This window comes from Hypomesus nipponensis, chromosome 19 (genome assembly GCF_054491055.1).
Source record: "Hypomesus nipponensis isolate SF chromosome 19, ASM5449105v1, whole genome shotgun sequence".
Lineage (NCBI taxonomy): Eukaryota > Metazoa > Chordata > Actinopteri > Osmeriformes > Osmeridae > Hypomesus > Hypomesus nipponensis.
In genome coordinates, this window is record NC_140379.1 from 14,906,293 (window position 1) to 14,929,098 (window position 22,806).

General features: G+C 41.2%; 1 protein-coding gene across 1 annotated transcript in view; it reads right to left on the reverse strand.

Annotated features, from left to right (window-relative positions):
- Positions 1-20,262: 20,262 nt before the first annotated feature.
- The window catches only part of cdh8 (cadherin 8), a 56,372-nt gene continuing 53,828 nt past the window's right edge, over positions 20,263-22,806 (reverse strand). Inside the window, exons 10-11 of the mRNA XM_084681825.1 lie at positions 21,021-21,272; positions 20,263-20,756 (exon numbers count right to left, since the gene is read on the reverse strand). Coding sequence (XP_084537951.1) covers positions 20,263-20,756; positions 21,021-21,272 — 746 coding nt within the window. The remainder of the gene's footprint in view (positions 20,757-21,020; positions 21,273-22,806) is intronic.

Below are 22,806 nucleotides of genomic sequence, written 5' to 3' on the forward strand. Positions count from 1 at the left end.
TAATGATCACCCTTAGCAACACAGGTATAAGAACAATTATTCATCAGTGTGTGCTGGATTCCGGGTTGAAATCCATTAAATATCCTCGGAGTAATATAGAGTTGTGAATCCATAGTGTCATGCTGTTCTTTAAACAGATTCATGAATCATGTTCAACAGTCTTTTTATCTTTAAAGACAACGACTGATATTGACATGTTTTAGGATTTGGAGTGCATGCTCTCATGGAAAAACAGGTCATTTTATAAACAAGCTCAATATGTAGCAGCAACAGCTGCAGTACAATAAGCTTGTCTCTCTCAATCCCTTGTTCATTTATGACTTCACACCACCACGTGGTTGGATGAACAAAACTCTCTTGTAGATTGACACGTCGTGTGGGGGGAGTGATGTGTGGAGGCCCCCCCTCCTCTCTGAGAGTTCTGGGGTGACAGGTCATAAATCCCTACAGACACAGGAGGGTTGGGGAGGGAGAAACACAAACCTGAAGGAGATTTCTCCTCATGCATAGAAATACGTTTCCCCCTCACCGACAATGTATCCCTGGGGGACTGACTGCCATCTTACTGCATGCAAAGCAGACTCTCTCTCTCTCTCTCTCTCTCTCTCTCTCCCTCTCTCTCTATCTCTCTCGCTCTCTCTCTCTCTCTCTCTCTCTCTCTCTCTCTCTCTCTCTCTCTCTCTCTCTCTCTGTAAATGGGGAGTGGGCTGACTGAGGGAACTTTATGGCACAGGATAAAAGATGAAGGCCCGCCCAATGTCTCCCTAGGAATCCACCACCCTCGCTATCACCCAGACGATCCTGAATGCCAATTACCCTCTGTTCTGTGGGGAGCGGCCTGTCACTCAGGATGGGGCTGGCGTGTGACGGGCACGAGGGGAGGCGAGGCGCCGCGCCCATGGTGCACAGCACCACAGTGTAAAGCTGCAATTTAATACACTGCTGGTGACTGACAATGGGACATTACAACCTGTAATGCAGTACACAACCCCACCGTAACAGCCTGAGACGATATCTACGGCAGCTTCGGATGGTTGGGCAACCTTTCTTTGGTACAGTGTTGCCAACCTTATCTTGGAGATTGCAGTTTAACACTTTTTTGACCTCAAATATAAATCATAATAATTACTTATGACCAACATAAATCATTGTTCGACACTATTACTGTTTTGCATTAAAATACTAAGAGTATGTGTGCAACAACAATCCATGACATGCAGAATTTACAAAAATCATGTCTGAGAGTCGTTCATCTGAATGCCAATTCAAGCATTGCAGTGACATTTCGCACCATGCACCGTCTTTGACTGGCAATATCTATTCCCCTCATCAGTTCATCCATTTTTTGATGATTCAAATTGCATTCTGTATCAGGCGTTCTTGTGCGCTGATGCTGTGGAGATTTGTCTACATATTGCCATCTTGTCCACATCGCCATTCGGCTTATCCAGCTTTGATGGAATTGTTAAAAAGTAGATACGAGCAGAATACAGGAGCACCTGCCTTTGTTTGACACTGTTTCTCCAATCAGATGTGAGCATACTGATACGAATCAGAGCTGTGCCTGCAGGTCGCGTCACTCCATACATAACAAGCTGTGACTGTGTTCCTGGGAGAGAGGTACCGTGGGATTTGTTTTGCATGCTATTGAATGTTGTTATTGGTGGTGGAGGACATACACTGTTGGCTTATTGATCAAAAGTGCAAATCATCATGGTCTTGTGAGATGTGAAATAGCACAATCAGTAGAGAATAGCATCATATTTGTCTCCAAATCAGTACAAAACACTTGTTGATATCAACAGTGGACAGAAAAAATAACATGGGGAACAGGAAATTAATGACGCCATTAGATCAGTTAACAAGAATGTCTATTCATGTTTCTAATTAAAGCCATTGTGTGACTGGAGACCATTCAATCTCCTCCAATCAGAATGGCCAGATTATGGTCTTCCATTGCAACAGTCGCCCCTTTCTATTTCAAAAATGTCAGCAATACACAATTGGATTTGACCTTTGGTGCAAGTTGCAGTAGCCGTCTTCCTCTGTACTTGAAGGTAACTTCTCAGTACAGACAATGAGAGTTGGCAGGCTGGACAGCGGGCAGTGGAGGAACTGACTGGACAGATGTATCAATACAGACAGGCTGGTGTAGAGGGCCATTGGTTTACACAGAACACAAGTATGTCAACTCCCAACCCCTGGACAGTCTCCAGTCAAATGCTTTACATGTCTGCGTGACACTAGGTGAGGAAACATCTAAATGAGGGCTGAGTGGCTGGGGGATGCTTCCTCGTTTAGACTGGGCCTGCAGGACAACCAGAGGCTGGCATGGCTGGGAAAAGAAGACAAGATTGATTACTTTGACTTTGACACACCTCCAGGGGAAACTGTGTCTCCCTCAGCAAGGAGGGCAGCCAACTGGTGCTCCCGCTATGTCACGACTGTTAGCAGCTGATTTACAGTGTAGGGAAGGAGGATTTAGACTCTGCAATGGAGGAAGTGAAATGAGAGCATGTTATTGACAATGCTCTGGATGACTGTAGATTCTCATTGTGACGATACAGCACGTAATGACCTTTGTTCAAACATGGTCTTTGATTTAACTGTGGGCTTCTGTTGTCCCGGCATGTTACCTCAAGGTCATTGCGGCACAGTTCCACTGCAGTCTGTCACAGGAAGACATGGGGCAATTCTGTAAACAGCCCAGCCAACCGCTTGCCTGATGTTCAAACTCGTCGATATGTGGATGCAGACACAGAGGTCTTCTGCGGTGTGCATTTTGTTTAAACGTTTATTTCTCTCCTTCCTCATGTGCGGCCCTGTGTGCTACAAGGTGCAATGCTGCAGGCAAAGCAGGAAGGAGGGCAGGCGGACGGAATGGGGGCCCTGTGTGTTTCAAACATGGCAGTGCCACACACAGGTTAATATGATAGTCCCCTGCCTTATCTAATGTGACTAGGGGGCCTTTCTTGGCCGTGGCACAAAGCCGCTTTGAAGCATCTGTCAATGCCCTCCCCTGGATAAATGTCATGTGTGGAATATCTCAGGTGGCAGCTGGGCTAGTGCAATGGCAGAGGCAGGCAGCCAGAAAACAGCCGAGAGCATTCCACTCCTACAGAAGGAAGTGGAGGTGGGGGAGAGTTCTACATAGGGAAGCTGGAGTCTGACGTGTTGATGCCACACATCAGCGGAAGAAATCCCCAAACTGATTTTCCACTTGAAATTAGAAACGCATAGGTGTTATTTTGCTCTCTCCATGCTTCCCTTTTGGCAGTCACCTGGACTTCACTCCTGCTTCTAAGTGCAGTCTGTCTATGGATCGGTGCTCCTTATGGAGTTTGAGTTCAGAAGCCATCAGAAGTGGTTTACTATTTTATTTGTGATGGATTTTTGGAGGGATGTAGCTGGATGGAATGGTTTTATCAGTGCTCTGTGCCTGCAGTAGTTTGAACTGATTTCCATTCACATTGAAGCTCATTGAGCCTGTGTGATCACTGTTCCTTTGTTACACACTGGTGGAACAAAGTCTAGATAAAATCCCCCAAAGATTGTAATCTGTCACTGTTATTCTATTCCACCCAAATATAGTCTTCTTTATAATCACAGTCAATTAAATCCCTTTGTTCTTGTCTATTCAGTATTTAGTCTGAAAGAGTGCTTAGTGTATTCAGGATTCTAAAAGATGACACATTGTTACTAAGTGTTACTAGGTTACTCAAAAAACATTACGGTCAAACTATGGACGTAAACTCATGACAGAATAACAGTTGAAAAAGAAGAGTGTTCCAAGCAAAATGAAGACATATATTCTCAGTGTAGCATTTCACCTAATTTATTGTGGAATTGTTGGCAGGTCCATTGAAACTACACAAAATTCTGTTCTTTCTACTTCAGTAAAGAATGGATAATTGGAGCTTTATATTAAGATTGACAGTAGATGAAAGTCAGTTATTAACAAAGGGTGAAGTGTGGCAGATTGTTTATTAGGCTGCTGTCACTATTTACAACCAGGGACGGCACCACCTTGACATTGAGAGTTATTTTTATAGTGAGATATTGAATTTACTGTGAAGCATTCTTGTGCATTGTGCTCTAACCCTCAATCACAAAGTCCTCAACTTGAATGTCAGTAATGTAGTATTAAAAATGGCAATTGGGATGCTCTTTGTAGTCCGCATGACAAATCAGAAGGTATTGTGTTATATTGTAATTGGTCAGTTCCACCAACATCCTGGAATTCTGTTTCTGTGAGTGATCTTTGTTTAGTTTTTTCATTGATTACTACATTTTGTTTTTGTACTTATTAGTGTACATTATCCATGGATAAATGTGAGAGAGCACAATGCAGCATGATTCAATGTGTTCTTGAAGGCAAATGATCTGCCCTTTAAGAGAGTGGCTACATACCTTCAAGGTAAAAAGTCACATATTTTAAGTCTACTGGGGGTTTTTTTCCCCATTTTTTTTTCTTCTTTGCTCTTTACTTTCATTCATCTATTAAGCTCTATAGTCTTAAGACTTTGTTGAATGTCAGAGAGAGACAGACAAAAATAAGAGCAGGAGAGTGAAAGATAGAGACGGAGAGAGATGGAGAGAGAGTAAGCGTTGGAGATGGCCCCCATGGGGATATTGAATGATGTCTTGGTGAAAGAGTAGTCTCTGGTGTCTGAGTTGGTCGGGGTGGTCTGGGCCCTGGAGGTTGGTCAGACCATGCAGAGAGAGGCAGCTGCCAGCTACGGTCTCACTCAGAGGAGCATCCGCCTGGCTTCCTGTTGCATCTTCTTGCTTCTGCCACACTCCCATCCTGCTTCACTTCACACCACTGCCTCCCGGCCACTCTAGCTCCCTGACTCTTCCTTCCTGCCTGCCTCTACTCTAGAGGACCAGTGGGTGTCTGACTACCACAATTCCTCCATGAAGCCAATGTGCATATATGGTCAGTTAACACAGATTTCACTTTGGAGTTCACACACTTTTTCACACACAGGCATCTACACACATACATACCATAAACCATCCTCACACTGTGAACACATGTTCATACCTTGGAGCCAACATACATAAGCTACACAAGACTTCCAGTCTGCGACAAATAAAACTGTCTATGTCTTAAGGCAAGCTGATTTATAGATTTTTGCCATTTGAACGTAAAATTGCCAAGGGCAGTTTACAACTATGCCCTTTGAACACTTTCTTCTATTTATTGATAGATTCTAAGAAGTGCTCTGCCCTACCTCTTTCTCTCAAACACACTTACTGCCCGCCCCCGTCATTCACACACACACACTCATTGCCCGCCCCCCCACTCACTCACACACACCAGTCAGTGTCCTCCTCTAGATTGGCGTGTAGTAATGGAAGCTCTATTAAATTATGCACAATGGGGATATCTATTTACCTGTTTTCTTGCAAGATAACGGCTTGTTGTTCTATCCTTTGTTATCGGCGGTGTTTGCCCATGGGATGATTAGTATAACAAAGGATTGGAGAATGCAAACCTGCATGTAGTTCAAAACAAGTTCTCCATCCCTTTGAAGATAGTCACTCACTCCAGGCAAAGTGGGTTCGGAAATGAAGATCGTGACATGCACAGACCCAAACACAAACAAACACACCACAGCACAGCACAAGACGCCTATTATGACCTGTGACCGTTTTGATCCGCAACATGTATCTCTGCGGCACACACGCAATTAGGGACCCGCTTGGAAGAAGAAGAAACCATATCCTCAAGGTAAAGGTTATGGGAACACTGCTTAGCAAAGATATTTGATCCATTATACATTGTTGGTGTCTGTGCCAGCAACAATGAGCATGATAAATATTGTATTAGCCCAGGGTTCTGGTATCTCTGTGTCTGAGACAAGTTCATAACGTTCACAACAGGGGACCCGGGGTGCTCCTGTGGCTTCCTCTCCTACACCTCTGCTCTGTTTCAATTTCTCCTCGTCACAGAGATCACGCAGAGAAAGCCCTCCTCCTAACAGGCGCCATATGCACTATGGTTAGGCTACCTCTGAATCTTTCATACCGCCAATCAGGAAAGAGGAAAATGATTTGAAGTTTGACTCCTCTAATGCAGCCTATTACTTTGTCACATCTCTGGATTGTGTTTCCATTAGATATGGAGACAGAGGCACTTCTATGCTTGCAATGTTTAGCTTGAATTCCTACATTCTTGCATTCCAAGTTAGCTAAAAGCCAATAGGAATATTTGTCAATGTGTTTGCTCATAATTATCTATCGTTTTATGGACTTTCTGTATACTGGAATCATATCATAGTGTTTAAACTTGTGTTCTTGGGTCAAATGTTGGTAAATAAACAATTAGTCCAAACTGATTTTCTTTATTTGTCACATGGCTGTTTATGACTTACTAAATAGCCCAGTATGGTCATGTTTCACTCTCAGTATCCAAGAAGGAATCCAGAAACTTGGTATTTACCCAGGATCCTTGACTGCATAAGATAAGTCAAATGTAATTTTCCTGTGCAAATATGTGTGAAATTAAATCACAAAAATGACAGCTCTACAGGCCTGGGGTTTATCTTTACCATATTTACCTACTATATGATTGCATGTTCAGTTTAGGAGTGAGAAAAATATCACAAATTGGTTTATGACATTCCATGTCTGGGTGGTTAACGCAGCTGTGTTCTGAAAGGGTCTGCTAGACAGATACTGCCCATAAGTCCATAGGCAGTGGAAAAACTGCTTTCAAATGGAGATCTCGAAATCTGTGATTTCAGTTTCTTGTGATCAGTTGAAAGATGAAAATGGAGGGATACACTTGCCTGGATACTGTGAGTAAGGCTGACTTAGGTGGTCTGCTGTTTATTTACTTTGTGTTGAGCCCTCACTTGATTGTGATGCTTTCGATGTATGTTTGACACCAGAATTAAGTGACCTTTATACCATGGTCTGGGTGAATACTCGATTCTGATTGGCTGCAGACGCTGCGCGTCGGACGGTTCACGCCTCCGCATCGTCCGTTATCAGATGATATTGGACACCTCGTCGGGCATTATCCCTTACATATACTCATGTAACACTCCATTTGTAATTGTGTGATAAATACGTTACTTTCAACACTTTTACTGTTTGCGTCATTTACAGGGACAAGTCAATGTCACGCCCACAGCTGTGCCCTGGTTTGAGTTCATTTGTTTTGCCCCACTCTGGTGTTTCCGTGTGTTCTCTGTGACTCCTGTGTCTTTTGAGTGTCTGTTTTGATAGCTTGTCTGTGATCTGTTTCACCTGTGTCTAGTGTGGTCTGATGTGTATGTATGTCTGCTCCTTATGTCAGTCTTTGTTGGGTCCTTGAGACTCCCCTATGTGTGAGTATAACCTGCAAGCTTTCTGAGCCTAAATATGTTTTGATCTCTGGAATCCTGCCTGTATGCCTCTCCCTGCGTTTGGGGGACAGTCAATGTCATCAGTCCGTACTACTGTATTTGGTTCATGCTGCTGTTTTTTATGCTTCCAATTAGTAAAACATGAAATAACCCCCCCCCCCCCCCCCAAATATGGGGTGGCACAGTGGATAAAATCAATACTTTCAGAAGTGTTCTGACAAGATACTTCTACTAGATGTTGTCCAGACGTAGGTGGAGCACAAGCTTTTACAGAAGAGTTATCTTTCCTCAGTAAAAGCTCCACTTGCCCGTGAGATTGCAGGGGGACTCACCTAAAAGGGCAAGCAGAGTTAGAGGGAAGGATGGAGAAAAAAGAGAAGTATAGCAACAGGCAAAGTAAAAATAAAACAATGTGAAAGAGTGTGCGAAAATAGAGAAACACAGAAGGACAAAGACAGATGCAAGGAAATGTTTTTATAAAGTGTTTTTATAATTGTTGCCAACCTCGATAATATACGATGTATATTTTTTTGCCTTTAAATGTATGCCAAATAACAAAATATATTGGTAAGCTCGATTATTAATGCACTGTGGTGCAATAAACAGTCATTAAAGGACCGATTTATTTTGGGACCTTTTCAGAAACGTACTGTATACACATTTACTTGAATTAGCAGTCTAACCAAACAAATGTAAATACTTTACAACACTGGAAATAAATGCAACCACTGCTTGTCTTTTATTGTTTATACTCTAATACTCGACGTGTTGTGCTGGGAATCAACATGAAATATTCACACAAGGTCTTAAGTCCTGGACTACTTCAATATTCCATGATGTAATTATGGGTTACTGTGATGTATTGTTCACAATATGATCTAAATAAACTTGCAACAAACTAACCAGTATCTGCTAGACATCATCAGATCAGGCTATACAGGACCCATACATACAGTATGTTTGCGTGAAAAGCCAAAATGTGCAGCGCACATCCCAGGTGGTGTGAGGGTCAAGGGATGACCAGTCCAGCTGCATCTGGGCAGCGTTTTCAGTGTGTTTGTGTAGCAGGTGTGTATCGGTTTAAACTCACTCCTCAAGTATGTAAACAGGCCACCAGCATCAACAAAAAGCTAGCTTTTTGTCGGCAAAGCTGGTAGTGGTCGCGCTTGGCAAGTCAGCCAGTGAGGGTCGAACATCAGGCCAGTATACCTCTGACGGAGCAAGACCACGTCTGTTACATTTGCACCTGCTTAATCAGGGGGTGAGTGAATCCTCACTCCCTTCAGGCTTCAAGCTATAGGCCAACGCATGCATTCACACTTTCACATGTTCACACCCCCTCCCCCAACCTACCAGACCCACACACTTACACACACACACGCACACACATACATGCACACCCCCACACACACATGCACACAGGTCCGGGGGCAGGGTGACAATGGAAGTCCAGGGTAATAAAGATGATTTATTGGGTAAAGGTTATTCTGTCTTTAAAATGCTAATTGTTCCGTCAACAGTATTCATTTGCCATGGCTCCCAAAGGGCATGCATCTATTTTGTTTGTTTCTAGAGGGGTTAGATTTGTGGACTGTGTGTGTGTCTGTGTGTGCATCTACGTTCGCACACACAGACACACACAATGCAAGTGTGGTTTTTATTAAAAGAAACACGTTGTTTATTGTCAAAAGTGCCAACCAAATTTACAGTGTGGAAGAGCAGCAGAAACAGCTCTCACACAGAACAATGGTGCAGTCCTTGGCCACAACAAAGCTGTCAGTTAGCAAAGGCTCGCTTTGTCTGCAGCATGGCAGTAATGAGGCCTACCACCGCCACTGAGTCCTGCTCTGTACATTTTTAAGGTTAAATGACATGACAGCATTTAAGTCGTTTTGCCTGAAAGGTCAAATGAATATTTTATCTGTGACCAGGCCTGATTTATTGAAATGTTAATGTAAATACCAGCAGAGCCCGAGCTCCTGGACAGGCTCAGTCAGGGGAGGGGGGAGGGGTGTGTGAGGAAAGGTCACCCAGTTACCCACCCACCAGTTCTGCCTGTCTATCCCATGGGCCCTTGAGTCTCTCAGCGCTGGTACATGGGGAATCCAACCACAGACGAATGTTAGAGGGCTTAACAAGGCCTCCTTTTTAGACTTCTGAGCATTAAGTTCTGGACTACTATATTCAAGATGTGTGCTTTTTTATTACGTTTCTACTCTCACAAAAAACATAACAGCCTTTGGAGCAACATATTAGTGTTTATCCATACCATCTATTCTGAGCCCTATTGTGATACTGATGCTATACAGTATTTGATGCAAACTAACCTGTTCAAGTTTCAGTTTAAATACATTGGCCAACAACTACAGATATTAGTCTTTTTATGGAATAAACTTGCTATTGCTTTCTAGACTTCCAAAGATGTGTAAAGAGGAAATATTCAAGGAAAGTAAATGTACTTTGATTTGGCTTTGAGACAACATTCAAAACCTATCAAAGGCTGCATCTGTATATCTACCTTTCTACCACTACACCCCCCATCCTACCTCTCCTTCACTCTCTATCTATATCCACCCCTCCCCCCAACTTCTGTCTCTTTTTCATGTTTCCTTCCTCCCTCTCATTCTGACTAGGGTCAGCTCTCTTCCTCATGGATGCATTCCAGGCTGAGGCTCCGCATATGCTAGGTGGAAGAAAGATGCTGACAGAGGGCTAAAAGCATGGAGCCCTGCAGACCACATCTGTGATTCCAGACCTCTCTGAGACCCACGCTACACTGCAGAATCTACCAACTCACACAGACAGCCGGGACATTTCACAACAAGTATGCCTTTTTTCCAGAACACTGGTCCTGAAATCATATTACAATCGTGCCTGGACTTCAACTTTTCATGTTCTTCCCAGTAGAGACACAACAAGGCCTACGGTAGAGTATTTGATATTTTAGGCTATGTAAAACAAAACAGCAGCAAATATCCATCGACTCAGAGTTCAGCCGTGCTGAAAGGTTGGTGCAACTGCCCTAGACTTGCTGAAAAAAGAGATACACAACCCTCCACCTGTCCTTCTTATGGATGCGTTGGCCACACATATTCAGATCAATAAGACAAATAGGGACAGTCTGACAACAAAGAGTGTGCTGCCCAAGAACTCTATGAGCCTATTTATAACCCTGGGTACGTCCATCGGAATAATGATCCTGCTGCAAGGCTGAGGCATTCCTCCAGGTCAGGATCTATGTGTCCACTAATACCAGCACCGCTGGAGTCAAGACTGGGACAAATAACTTCTAGGAATCATAGGAGCGGCATACAATTTACACATTATTCACTCGTGATTCTAGGGTGTCATTAATATCAAAGTGACCGGTTGTATGGTTTTTAGAAGTATTGGTCGTACAAATATTGTTTCTGTTTCATGTTTTCAGGGTACATGGTATCTGTTAAATCTGATTTTGTCTGAATATTACATTAGATGCCTCCTTCACATAGCCTATAAATACATGAACAATGTGTGTACAGAATGTAATGGCAATGATAGCTGCATCTAAGCTCGCTGTTATACACTGTATTGTTCACTGGCTTGGATGCAGCTATTGTTGTTGGCATTCGGTATTGGAACACTTTGCTAAGAATTTAATTAGGAAAAAGGCAGGTAGGTGGGGGTGATGGAGGGCTTTAAAGAACTGTGCTTGTGACCAAAGGATCCTGAGTTAATTCTGGCAGTGTCACGGCGAGTGGTGGGGTAGGACCAAAATGCAGGAGAGTCGGCAGACATTGTCGAACAAGGGGGTTTATTACTCGACACAGGAACACAGACAGGGTACTCACGTTAACAGGGGTAAATGACAAGACAAAGACTGGACACAAAACAGGAACCTAAATACACAGAACCAAACAAGACACAGGTGGACACAATGAAACTAACGACACTGAAACCACTGAACACGACACAGGTGAAGACAATAGGGCAGGGAAAAACCAAAACAACAGGGGGCACGGCTGTGGCCGTGAAAGGCAGTCTTTTTTGTTATACTTGTGCTTTCTGTTAGTGTAAACCTAAAGTCAATGGGTTGATGAAAAATAGAACATATTTTCCTTTTTAAAGCACAGACCATGGAAAGGCTTGTGCCAGTAAGAGATTTTTTAACCATACAAATGGATTTGTTAAAGCATCATGTAAAACAACAAATGTCATGCATGGTGACACTGTCCTGTAGGTTAGGGACAGCAGACATTTTAAAAGGGCATGGATTGTAATTCATGGGAAGCCTAATTACAAGCCAAGTGCAAGCCTTATTGTTGTACCTTTGTGCTGTTATATAAATGTGGTGTACTTCAGTCGAAGCTCCAGCCCTAACTCCAACCATTACCCTAACCATCACTTTCTGAATGCCTGAGTTTAATCATTGCCGAATGTTACAAATGGAAAAATGTGCTTGTGCAAGGAAAACCTACTGATCAATGTGCATTAGCTTTGGAAACACTGATTGGAATGATATCTTAGATTTTACTTTGGAGTATCTTATTCATGCAAAATCACTGGAGTAAAACCTTTTCAGATGTAAAGTTTAATGCAATAATACATTTATGTGAACAGTAATTTGGTTTTCAGTGAAGACTTAAAACTTAGGTATTAAGAAAATGGAATATGTTTTTTTCCTCCCACTCTATGACGAACTAAGTACAGACAATTGAATTACACATTGTACGTTTTTGTCTTTATTTCAATAATATAGGGTTTTAATGGAATTGCTCAGCTAAGAGTAAGATTTATATTTACATCTTTCATTTGAATTCAGATGGGTGCGTTGGGAACTTGCTGACATCATTGAAACACATAAAAACTGCAACACAAGGCCGTTTCACCTCATTAAATTAGAAAGGGAGCAGACAGAGAATAACATAGACATAAAGAGTTGGCTCACAGAAAAAGAAAAACTGTCATGATTGGCTGTTTCTTTCCTTTAGAAAATTAAAACAGACAGACAGCTTTATCTCTATTATGTCATGTCATCATTTAAGCTGGAGTAAACATTCCAGCTTAGTCCCAACACTGCTGTTTCTAATCCATTCTCCTAAAACACTTGTATTGTTTGATCATCAAGCATGAAGGGGAAACAATCTTATTCTTCCTGTCCATGCTGTCGTCTTTACAATGGCTGTGCACATGGACTGAACACTGTGGGAGTTTACACTCTATGACATTATTTAGGTAATTAATCAAATAGCATTTGTCTGCTTTGCTAGACAGGTTTTTGGGAACTTGGCAGACTAGTTCCCCAAAATACAAATTCTAGAGCTTTTACAATGATTGTGTTGTTTAATAATGAGGCATCGGACATGCTGGGAATTTCTGACAAGTCACCAACCTCTAAATTAAATTGTGGGTGCTTGGGTTTGAATTATTTTCATCCGTTGAATCCTTTCTTTCCTTCCCCAAGACAAGTGGTCCTGCACTGAGAGGGCACTAAAGCACAGCACATGTCAGAGACAGACAAGCACTTTGCATACTTATCTAATCAGGGACGTGCACTTCAGTTCTGCTCCACTGCCTAGCGCTCCAATGTCAATTTATAGCACAGTCTAAATCCATCCAAGTAATCAGTTAGTATCCAGCTACACAGGGAGCTACGCTATTTAAGAGTGAGCAATTTGAGGGCCACCAGGAATACAATTAAAAAGAGACAAAGCTCAGTCTATGTGGGTTTTCTGGAACTGTGTCTGCAAATGCATGGTGTGAGAGAAGGTTTTACTCCTGTTTAAAGAGAAGGATTTTAGGGGTGATTTCTGAGGTGAGATACACCAACCAGACCGCAACCAAGGAGGTCTGATGGCTTTGGTTCACACTGGTACTGACAGCTCCTTGGAGGAGGGGTCTTCCGGTTTAGGAAGCAAGCATGGACTCCCAAAAAGCTTCTTGATCTCTCTTTGTTGTCTTTCCTCTTTTCTTGTTCTCGACTCTGATTTGGCATGTTCCTTTTCTGTTGTTTATATCTACAGTCCACGAGATCAATCGCTCGAGTTAATCTATTTTTGGAATGAAATTTATATATGTAGTAAAATGCTGAACAATTTGTAGGTTGAGGGGTGTGGTTAGGGTTGAAATGTAGGTAGGTGTAATGTAGGTCTAATGTAGGTATATAGTGATTCTGTCGGTCAAATGCAAACAACTGCATAGAAGGCATTAATCAAATCCTTGTTGGGAATGTGTGCACAGGTTAGTCACCAAGCTTGACTGCAAAAGCCTGTTATCTCTAATCATAAAATGTAGAATGTAGAATTGAGTTCATACATTTTAAAGGAATATGATGGAATGGAGGTGAGCTGCAGGCCAGCAGTGAGTCTTCCTGAGCCTCAGTCCATCACCACAGCTGAACACAACATAATTAATTCCTTATCTACCTAGATCTATAAAACTTTAATGTTGTTGGTAAACACTCTGACTCAGTAAGATAAAGTTCTAACCCGCCCCTTTCTTTAAAGAACACCTAACATCCAGGCGGACATCACCTTAAGGAAGGAACATCATCCAACAATCTCCACCTTTGCAAATAATCTCTACAGGATCTTCCCCCTTGCTGTTTCTTATAGAAAGACATATTAAATAAGTGAGAAACTGAGAGGCTCCCTACCTTCTTAGCCATGGCATCAAAAGAATGAACTCTATCTTATTCAAATTTCAGACTGAGGTGAAATCAAGCTGCTTTAACTTCCATCTGCACCTCAGAGATAGGCAAGGACTGATGCACAATCAAGGGAGAAAAGCATCAACGTAGTGGAAACTATCCCTCTCTTATTTCAGTTTTTCATACACTCACACACACACACACTTTCCCACTTATGCACACATACACACACACTGCTAGATTGTGAATGACAAGGTGAGAGCAGAGGAGAGTAGAGGGAAGGAAGGAAGGAAGGAAGGAAGGAAGGAAGGAAGGAAGGAAGGAAGGAAGGAAGGAAGGAAGGAAGGAAGGAAGGAAGGAAGGAAGGAAGGAAGGAAGGAAGGAAGGAAGGAAGGAAGGAAGGAAGGAAGGAAGGAGAAAAAGAGAAGATGAGATCAGAGCAGAGCATAGGAGAGGAGAGAAGATTAGAGGAGAGGAGAGTTTGGGGTCCCATGGGACATAATTAGTTCTGAAAAGGCTAATGATCAGATGTAAAATACAACCTTTCTTCCTGTAATGCTATAATACCTCCCTCTCGCTGCAGGGGTACAAGGAGCCAATAATCATCTATCCTGTGTCACACCAACTCGAAAGGGAACACTAGGACATAGTGATTTGCAGATAAAATACACAAAGTCACAACAATTGCAGGACTTTGACGATTAGTGATGTAATAATGCCACAGGGGTGTTTTTTCTATCAAAGCTCTAACACACTAACACATATGTGACAAGACAGAGAGATGAAGATAGAAAGAGAGAGAGAGATCTTAATGTTTAATATTGTGCAGGAGGACCCTTTCAGGAGGACCCTCTTCTTAGCTGACGTGTGTGTGGGTGTGTGAGTGGGGGGGGTCTGTGTGGGGGGTGGGGGGGTGGGGCAGGGGTGTGGAGGGGGGGTGTGGGGGGGTGCACGGGTGGGAGGGGTGGACTTTGTTGAGTCCTGTTGTCCCATATATGTTTTAAGAGGATGTTATATATGGCGTCTGAGATATCCCATTGACTATGCACAATGTCTATTGTCTAAAAAGCTTTAGGAGTGGTAGAGCATATTTTTATTTATCCTGTCACCACCTAGAATTCCATTCGTGGAAAACACAAGAAACATCTTCAAATGTCACAATTCTTTCTCAGATGCTGTTTTTCATTCTTGTCTTGAAAATACAATATTTATCCCACACTGTTTGAGATCACTCGCCTGTTCATTGGCCAGGCTCTCTAGTGGATTTGTATAGGACCTCATTGACTTTACATTGATCATGAAATATTCATGACACTATCTGAGTCCAGGGAGATAGATCAGCTAACCTCCAAACCTGGAGTTGGAGCAACTCATTAAATAGTAAAGAACTCAACATGCAGATATAGCTCACACTGTGTTGTTGACAGATAAGAATTACGAAGGTTTATTTTTTATGCTTACAACACATGCCTGAACGTTCTATAATGATTGTACTGTGGTATGTATGTTATAGTACTGTACTGCTTTCTTCATTGTATTTTCTGTAGTATTTACTCTTGCAAGAGAGTAATTATTACATAGTATAGCTTTCAGTTATACACTTAACAGTAGGTCAACTTTAATTCCACAAATATAAGGCACTACATGTCCTTCCAGTGAAGGTAATGTAGTGACCATTTTAACCTGGCATCTCAACAACAGGAATGTCCTGTGGTTATTGGCCATGTTCCTACAGTACACTCAGGGTTTTACCAGGCCTGCAGACAGGGAGTAAGTGCTGCGGTATGAAGCACTCTGACCAGAAAATATTGATTCCAACCAGGCCACCTTCAGGTTGAAGCTAAGACACTCCATCAGGTTAACAAAGTACTATTTTAAAGACACCATGTCAAAGTATCATCAGGAATCTGAGAAGAAACAAGAAAATAAATACAAATTGTGTGCTTTCTGCACAGCAAGGGTTGTGTCACACACTGTGGTTTGGTGGGAGGACAGTTAACATTGCTTGTTATGTTTCTGTGATTCCATCATATTCATTGGGATGTTGGCATAGTGGTACCAGGTATATCAGGAAATTCTTGCTGTACTTTATGTCAACACCAGCTGACAGGGATAATCATGGAGTGGGTAATGTGTCTAAACTGGTTATTATGTGATGTAAGAAGTGTGCCTGGAGAAATTGGATTCTCTGCCAATTTCAAAAATCTTGCTCATCCTTGCAATTTTACAAAAAAAAAAATATATATATAGTTTGATCAAACTGTCTGACATCTCTACAGTTTAAACATCACAAGCTATATCTATTATAAGTGCTTGAAGAGATCATAATGCAAATGTTCATTTTCTGAACTCATAACACCAAACTTCCAATCCCAAGTAGAGTGGTGTATGGTTCAGAGATATATATATCATATTTTTTTACAGTGACAAAAGTGAGCAGTCAGGGAGGTATAGTAGGTGCATAGGAAAGATGGTACACATGTTTTATACTACAGTAGCAACTGTAGCTACAGCATTGTGAAAATACACAGTCAAAATTTAGTCAGAACATCTGGAAGTTGCCAAGGAAGTGACAATTTAAATGTACTTTTTTCCATTTAATTTAGCAGATTTTCATCCAAAGTGATGTAAAAATAATGCATTTCGTAAGTGCCACATAACATCTAACACTATAAGTCAACAGTTACTAGAAAGTGCCAAGTGATGGTCTGCACACTATCTGTGCACTACTGTATAATTCAATAAAAGTGCAAATTAATGCTTATTACAGGAGCAGGTCAATTAACACTCCCCAATACCTGACCAGTACCACCATGTTAATAAACTATTTATCACAACAAACAACCTCAACCTTCCATCACCTGAGAATGTAACATTGTAAAACACTGTGATTATGCAATGTCAAATGAAACAATGGGTCAGTTGTTTAGCTCCAGCTGAATAGTTGATTTGTTTCCACAGCAACCTCTTATTGTTTGTTAGTCCAGTTACTCATTTACAAATTGTATACAAAATATTGTACAAATCAACAGACAGTTATATTCTGGCATGTTAGTGTACGTGGTACACGTACGAATTGAAGAGTTGAAGCATGTACTTACATAGTATGTGCTTCAACTCAATCAATGCTTTCTCTATTATTTGCTAAATCAAAGGATCAAAGTCATCTAAAATAACTTGAAAGCATTGTTTGATGGACTTTTATGAGACATCGATAGAATCACATTTTAAGTTTATCATAACTGATGAATGATTTGAAGAAACAAATCCACATGTTTTGGATGTTGTGATTTAATAAGGTGTGTAAAGTTTGTGGGCCCTTGGACATCATGTACAGTGGGAAACTTGAATATAAATTTATCGCCTTGTTATTGTCTGGAGAGGGGATTACTATTAAATAGGATTAGATGCAAAAAAATTAATATGTGTGTTTGTGTGTTCATGTATTTTTTTTTGAAGAAACCATAGATATTCACTCAACCGCAGTAAGCAATTGACAAGATCAAAAGCTTTTGTTATTTATTATGAAAGGACTGATGATAAGATTGAAGTAAAGTATAATCTTTCAATGGGATTAACTGTCTCCAAGAAATAAATATATATATATTTTTGAAGATTCATGAAAGAACAGAAAAACTGACATGCCTCTAATCCTCTCTTTTGTTTGGTAACACAATGAGGGGTAGATGATTCTTAGTGCATAACACACAAGCAGACAATGGATCCAAGTTTACTTGATGTAATCAAGTCCTTCCCAATGATAAACTTTTTTTCTCCAAATCTCTAGAGATGTGATAAAACAATATGAAACATAAAGCACTGGCAAGGTTGCTATTTCCCATCTTTGATGAGACTTGAATGGTTATCAATTATTGATGGAACAGAATTGTGTGGAACATTCCGCAATGTTTTAACCAATGGGAGACTCTAAGGAGACACAGGACTTGGGAAAGAGTTGGGAATTTGCAGACCACATGTAGACTTGACACAGCACCAAAGCACAGGGTCATTTTTTCTTCATTTCACAACTTCAATAATTTTATGACATAATTTGACTTGAAGGTGTATTTGTTCTTTTTCAAACTATCCAATAAGGAAACTGATGTAACCACTCAAACATTAAACTTACAGCTTCAAATCCTTCTTAATCACTCTGTTTGCAGACAGTGCTTCTAACTGTGCAAAACTAATGCCTATGATATATGATATTTAGGCCATCTATACACCTGCTGTTCCTCTTACAATAATGTGTATGCTGGAAATGTTTTCTTCATTCTGCATTTGTACAAATACTAAAGTATTCTGGACTACAACAAGCAGGCTTCTATAGTTACAGCTAAGCTTTATGGTTGTAGAAAAATATGTTTTTACATGTACTTTGATTTTATGAAGATATTAATGTATTGCATTGTCAAGTAACCGTAACAGATAACTGAAGAGATCAAGCAGAGTGAGTTTTTCCGTGTCTTAAACGGCCTTAGACGTTACGTAAAAGCCTGTCTCGGTCAAACATGCACACCTGGATGCATACCAGTATTTGCTGAAAATGTTTGAACTTAAGAAAACAATATCCATTCAGCAATATTTATAAAAATATATTTCACAAAGTAGGAAACAATACAGGGTATCTTAGATTACAGTACAGGGAGTAAATAATTAAACATACACGTTTATAAGCATTAAAGCACAGTAGAAAATATGATCTGCATGTAAGACTATTTCATATATATTGTAAGTCTACTGAGAACTGCCATAATACTGTATCAGTACAAATTGAGTATGCACGCAGCTGTAGTGCCATTTTTGATTCTCATCATGTGCAAGAGCTAACGTGCATAGACAAAACCTACCACGTCAATGAAAGCTAAGGACGTCAGCAGTAACTCTATATACAGAACAAGTCATCTTTTATCTACTATCATACAGTGTAAGCACAATACACAAGTATCTGAATTGGTATCATCATTTTTATGGGCTAATGAAATCAGGGTTTATTAAATAAATGCAACATTGAGAAGGGTCCAATATCCATAACGCTTAAATCATCCTAGCTATTGTGCTTAAATGGCCATTAGTAACTGTATACTGAATATAGATACATTATACAGTTTACACACTGTAGGTATGTATAACATTTTCCTCCTCCACAAAGCTATTATGATCTGTGTGTCACAAATGTACAGTAATTAGTTATCTTTAAATGCTGAAATCATTAAATACAATATCTGAAGATCTGTTTTGGCTGTATTCACGGCAGGAAGAAAAGTTGCATGAGAGGATGGTTAAAAACACTCAAGAGGTTTAGCACAGGAGAGAAATGATGTCAGAACAGGTATACAAAGAAAAAATCATAGAACAATTATGAGAATCAACACGTTCATTGTCAAAAAACAGAGTACAACAGTATATAATGCTTGCTTCTGTAAAAAGAAGGCCTCAAAGTTTCTACATTATTCTTTTTTTGTCTTTGCTTCAGTCATTTTTAGGCTAACAACACTTGCGACCCACACCCGGAGCGTGTAAATACAAATAGTTGTAGAAAGCAAGCCTTTCGGCTCAGATAGTTTATAAACGCAGCCACCTGTTACCATATCAAATGATATCTAAACAAATTCTTAAAGCCAATATTTTTGTGGTTGTCTTTTTGCTTTCTCAAATCAGACATACATTCAACATTGTAACTTAGACCAAGTATTGCTTTTTTTCCATTTCCTAATATTTTTTTCTTCGATTGACTGGGTATTGTGTAGAGATTAGACACATGAGCCAATCACAAGTAGCTGTTGTTGCTCCAGTCCCCAATCAGAAGTAGTAGTTCTTGCTCTGAGACCAATTGGGAGTAGATGTTCTCGTACAGTGGCCACAGTGGTCCATCCTCCAGTGGGTCCGATTGGCTGTCAAACATCCCTAAATTACCTTGCTCTACTTCTCTTTGTCACGTTTCATCAAACGAATACCAGAATTCCAGGATATTTATGCCTCTGGCAGTCACAGCAAATGACAAAACACCCAAAAAACTGCAAGACACTCCACAACGGAATCTAAGTTACACTCCACAAGAATCATAGATCTTTTAATATAAACATTGTTAAGTTTGTCTCAACAATTACAATGCGCTTGATGTGGTAGATGACTGCTATTACTTCACCCTAAGAAGAATACAAAAAGGTGGCCCCCTTTTTTTAAACAGCTGTTTCTAAAAGCCGGCACATCCCCTAGCATTAATACACAAGTATGTGGACAAAAAAATCAAAGGGGTCTCTTAAGATCGCAAGGTCAAGTCTCTCGGTCGCTCTCCCCTACGGAGTAGAGTTCCCCAAGTCTTCTGAAACGTGGACCCCATTCTCTGAGGTAGTCATAGTTCTGGTCCGAGTCAGACGAAGCCGTCTCCAAGGAGCTTAGCGACCCGGCGATGGAACCCCGGCCCTCGTAGCCATAGATTTGGATAGAGTCATAAGGCGGGGCTGTGGGGTCGTTGTCGGCCTCGTGAAGTCGGACGTTGATGAACTCGTCCACGTCTACGCCATTAGGGCCAGAATGTTGGCCCTGTCGAGGCATGAACTGCAGGTCTGGCTTGATGTCTTTGCGTGGAAGGTATCCGTTGATGCCGTCGGGGTTCTGCAGCGTGGCAATGTCGAAGGCCTCCGTGTCCTCCTCGCCGCCGCCCTCGTCATCGTAGCGGATTATGTTCTCCCTCACATCCTCGTCATCTTTGATGATTAAAGGCTCATTCTTGTGTCGCCTCAGTGTCACAAACAGCACCACGATCACTGCCATCAAACAGAGTAATACAATATGTCATTTGCAAAGTCTAACAGACAATGTTACGCTGTTATAGTCCAGAAAGTAGACAGTACAAGTCACATATTCAAAATAAGTGAATATGAGTATGTGAAGTGAATAAGTGAATATGAGTGACATAATAAGCATGTGACCTGGATCAGCTTTTTATCTATAAACTGTGCCTCCCATAGGTGTAAACTTTTGTCTTACAGGTCAGGCAAAGTAAATACATCTGCATTGAACTGGCATACCTAAAAGCAATATTATGCAGGCCAGAATGGCGATGAGAGCTCCCATGCTGAGACCAATAGGCAGGACGTAGGCCTCAACATTGCATGACTGGACAATTCCCTCCTTGCTGCATCCACAGACTCGGATGATCAAAGTGTTGGTGCTGCTCATTGGTGGGTTCCCGTTGTCCGTCACGATGATAGGTAGAAGGTACATTTCCTGTTTCTGTCGTCGGAAATTGTCGTGCTTGGCCAAGACGCTGACGGTATTGTCTGCGTAGATGAGAGACAACAATAAGACCATGAATGAAATAAGTTCACTAAACTGAAATCTGTGTTCATTAGCTGTATTTCCAGATGCCATTTTATCCCTTCTTGAATGTTGTGGCAACTCTATTTAGCTTCCCGCTCTAACCTTCTGCATGGTCCATTGATTGTCAACAGAAGAACAGCAATTTCCTAAGTACTTTAACTAACACAGAAATACAATGGGTAGGGTCCTTAACAGTTGGTCAGGTTCTTCTGCAGCTACTGCCTAACCCCTGTTCCCTTGTGGGAGTGGACTACTTTCCATCCAGAGCACAGTTACAATTAGACACATCATCACAAAACACACACACGCGTACGGATTTACAAGGGCCGTGACTCTTCCCTGGAGTGCCTGTGCTTCTTGTGCTGTGCACAGATGGAAATAGCCACACGAGAGGTGGAGGATTCACTTCTCTCTTGTGAAGTATTGACACTTCAGAAAGGCTTTGAATAGTCATGTATGGGCTCCAAATACACCACTACTCCTTGACTCAACTGTTCTGGTTTACATCCAATATACCATCCCACCGAGAGCTGTTTATGCCTGAAACAGTGTGTGTACATGTTTACACCAAGAACCAGGGTTTAACCCAATATACTTGGGTCTTGCTCCTTCAAACTAGACGTGTCACAGGTAATAACAGTTTTATTTTTAGGAATTTGGATAAGAAAGAGTTTTCCATTGTCTTCTATGAGGGTCCTGGGGGTCTATGGGAGAAGCTCTTATACAAAGAAAAAATGTATACATAAATAATATAGTATGGTATAATCAACAGGCATAATTAAGAAGAATGTTCCCTGTTTTCTCTTTCGCAAAGAGCTTGACCCAAGGTAAGTTTCCAGCATCTTATTGTGTTTGGTGCTTACCTAATATACCTGTTACCATGGTGGCAGGTTTCGATTTAGATAAAAAATAAATAAAAAAGGTAGATCCATTTGATGTCCCAGTTTTATCATATGCGTACGTTCCTTCTCCTAGGAACTACACACAGCAGTTCCTCCTGCCTACAGCCTCCAGCCTTTGCATCCAAACAGACGGGAAGTACCAGATGAAGACTTGTTGCCTCGAGCTCTTTGAAAATACTATGCAACATCAGGGTGAAGCTCTTCACACAAAGTAATGGAGAGGAGGCAGGGGATTGAGGAAGGGAATCGGGGGAGGGGTAAGAGAAGAAGTCCAGCAAGTCTGCTGTTAAACCAATCACAGTATTTAGCAAACTCATTTAGCGCCATCTGCTAAACTACAGCAGCTCTCAGGAAGTCACCCTACATTGAGCCTCAAGACTATTCCAGAACACCATTTGGATGCCACTCATTTGCTTTCTTTCAAAATGCACTGGGGAGTAAAGAATATCTGGTGTCCAGACAATTGCACATCTGCTAACTACAGGCTACACTAATCCACCAGATTTTGTCTTCGTTTGGACTAACCATGCCCGAGGATGTGTACAAAAGAGGAAAATACGTTTGAAAGAATGTGGTATGTTTTTGTCGCTTT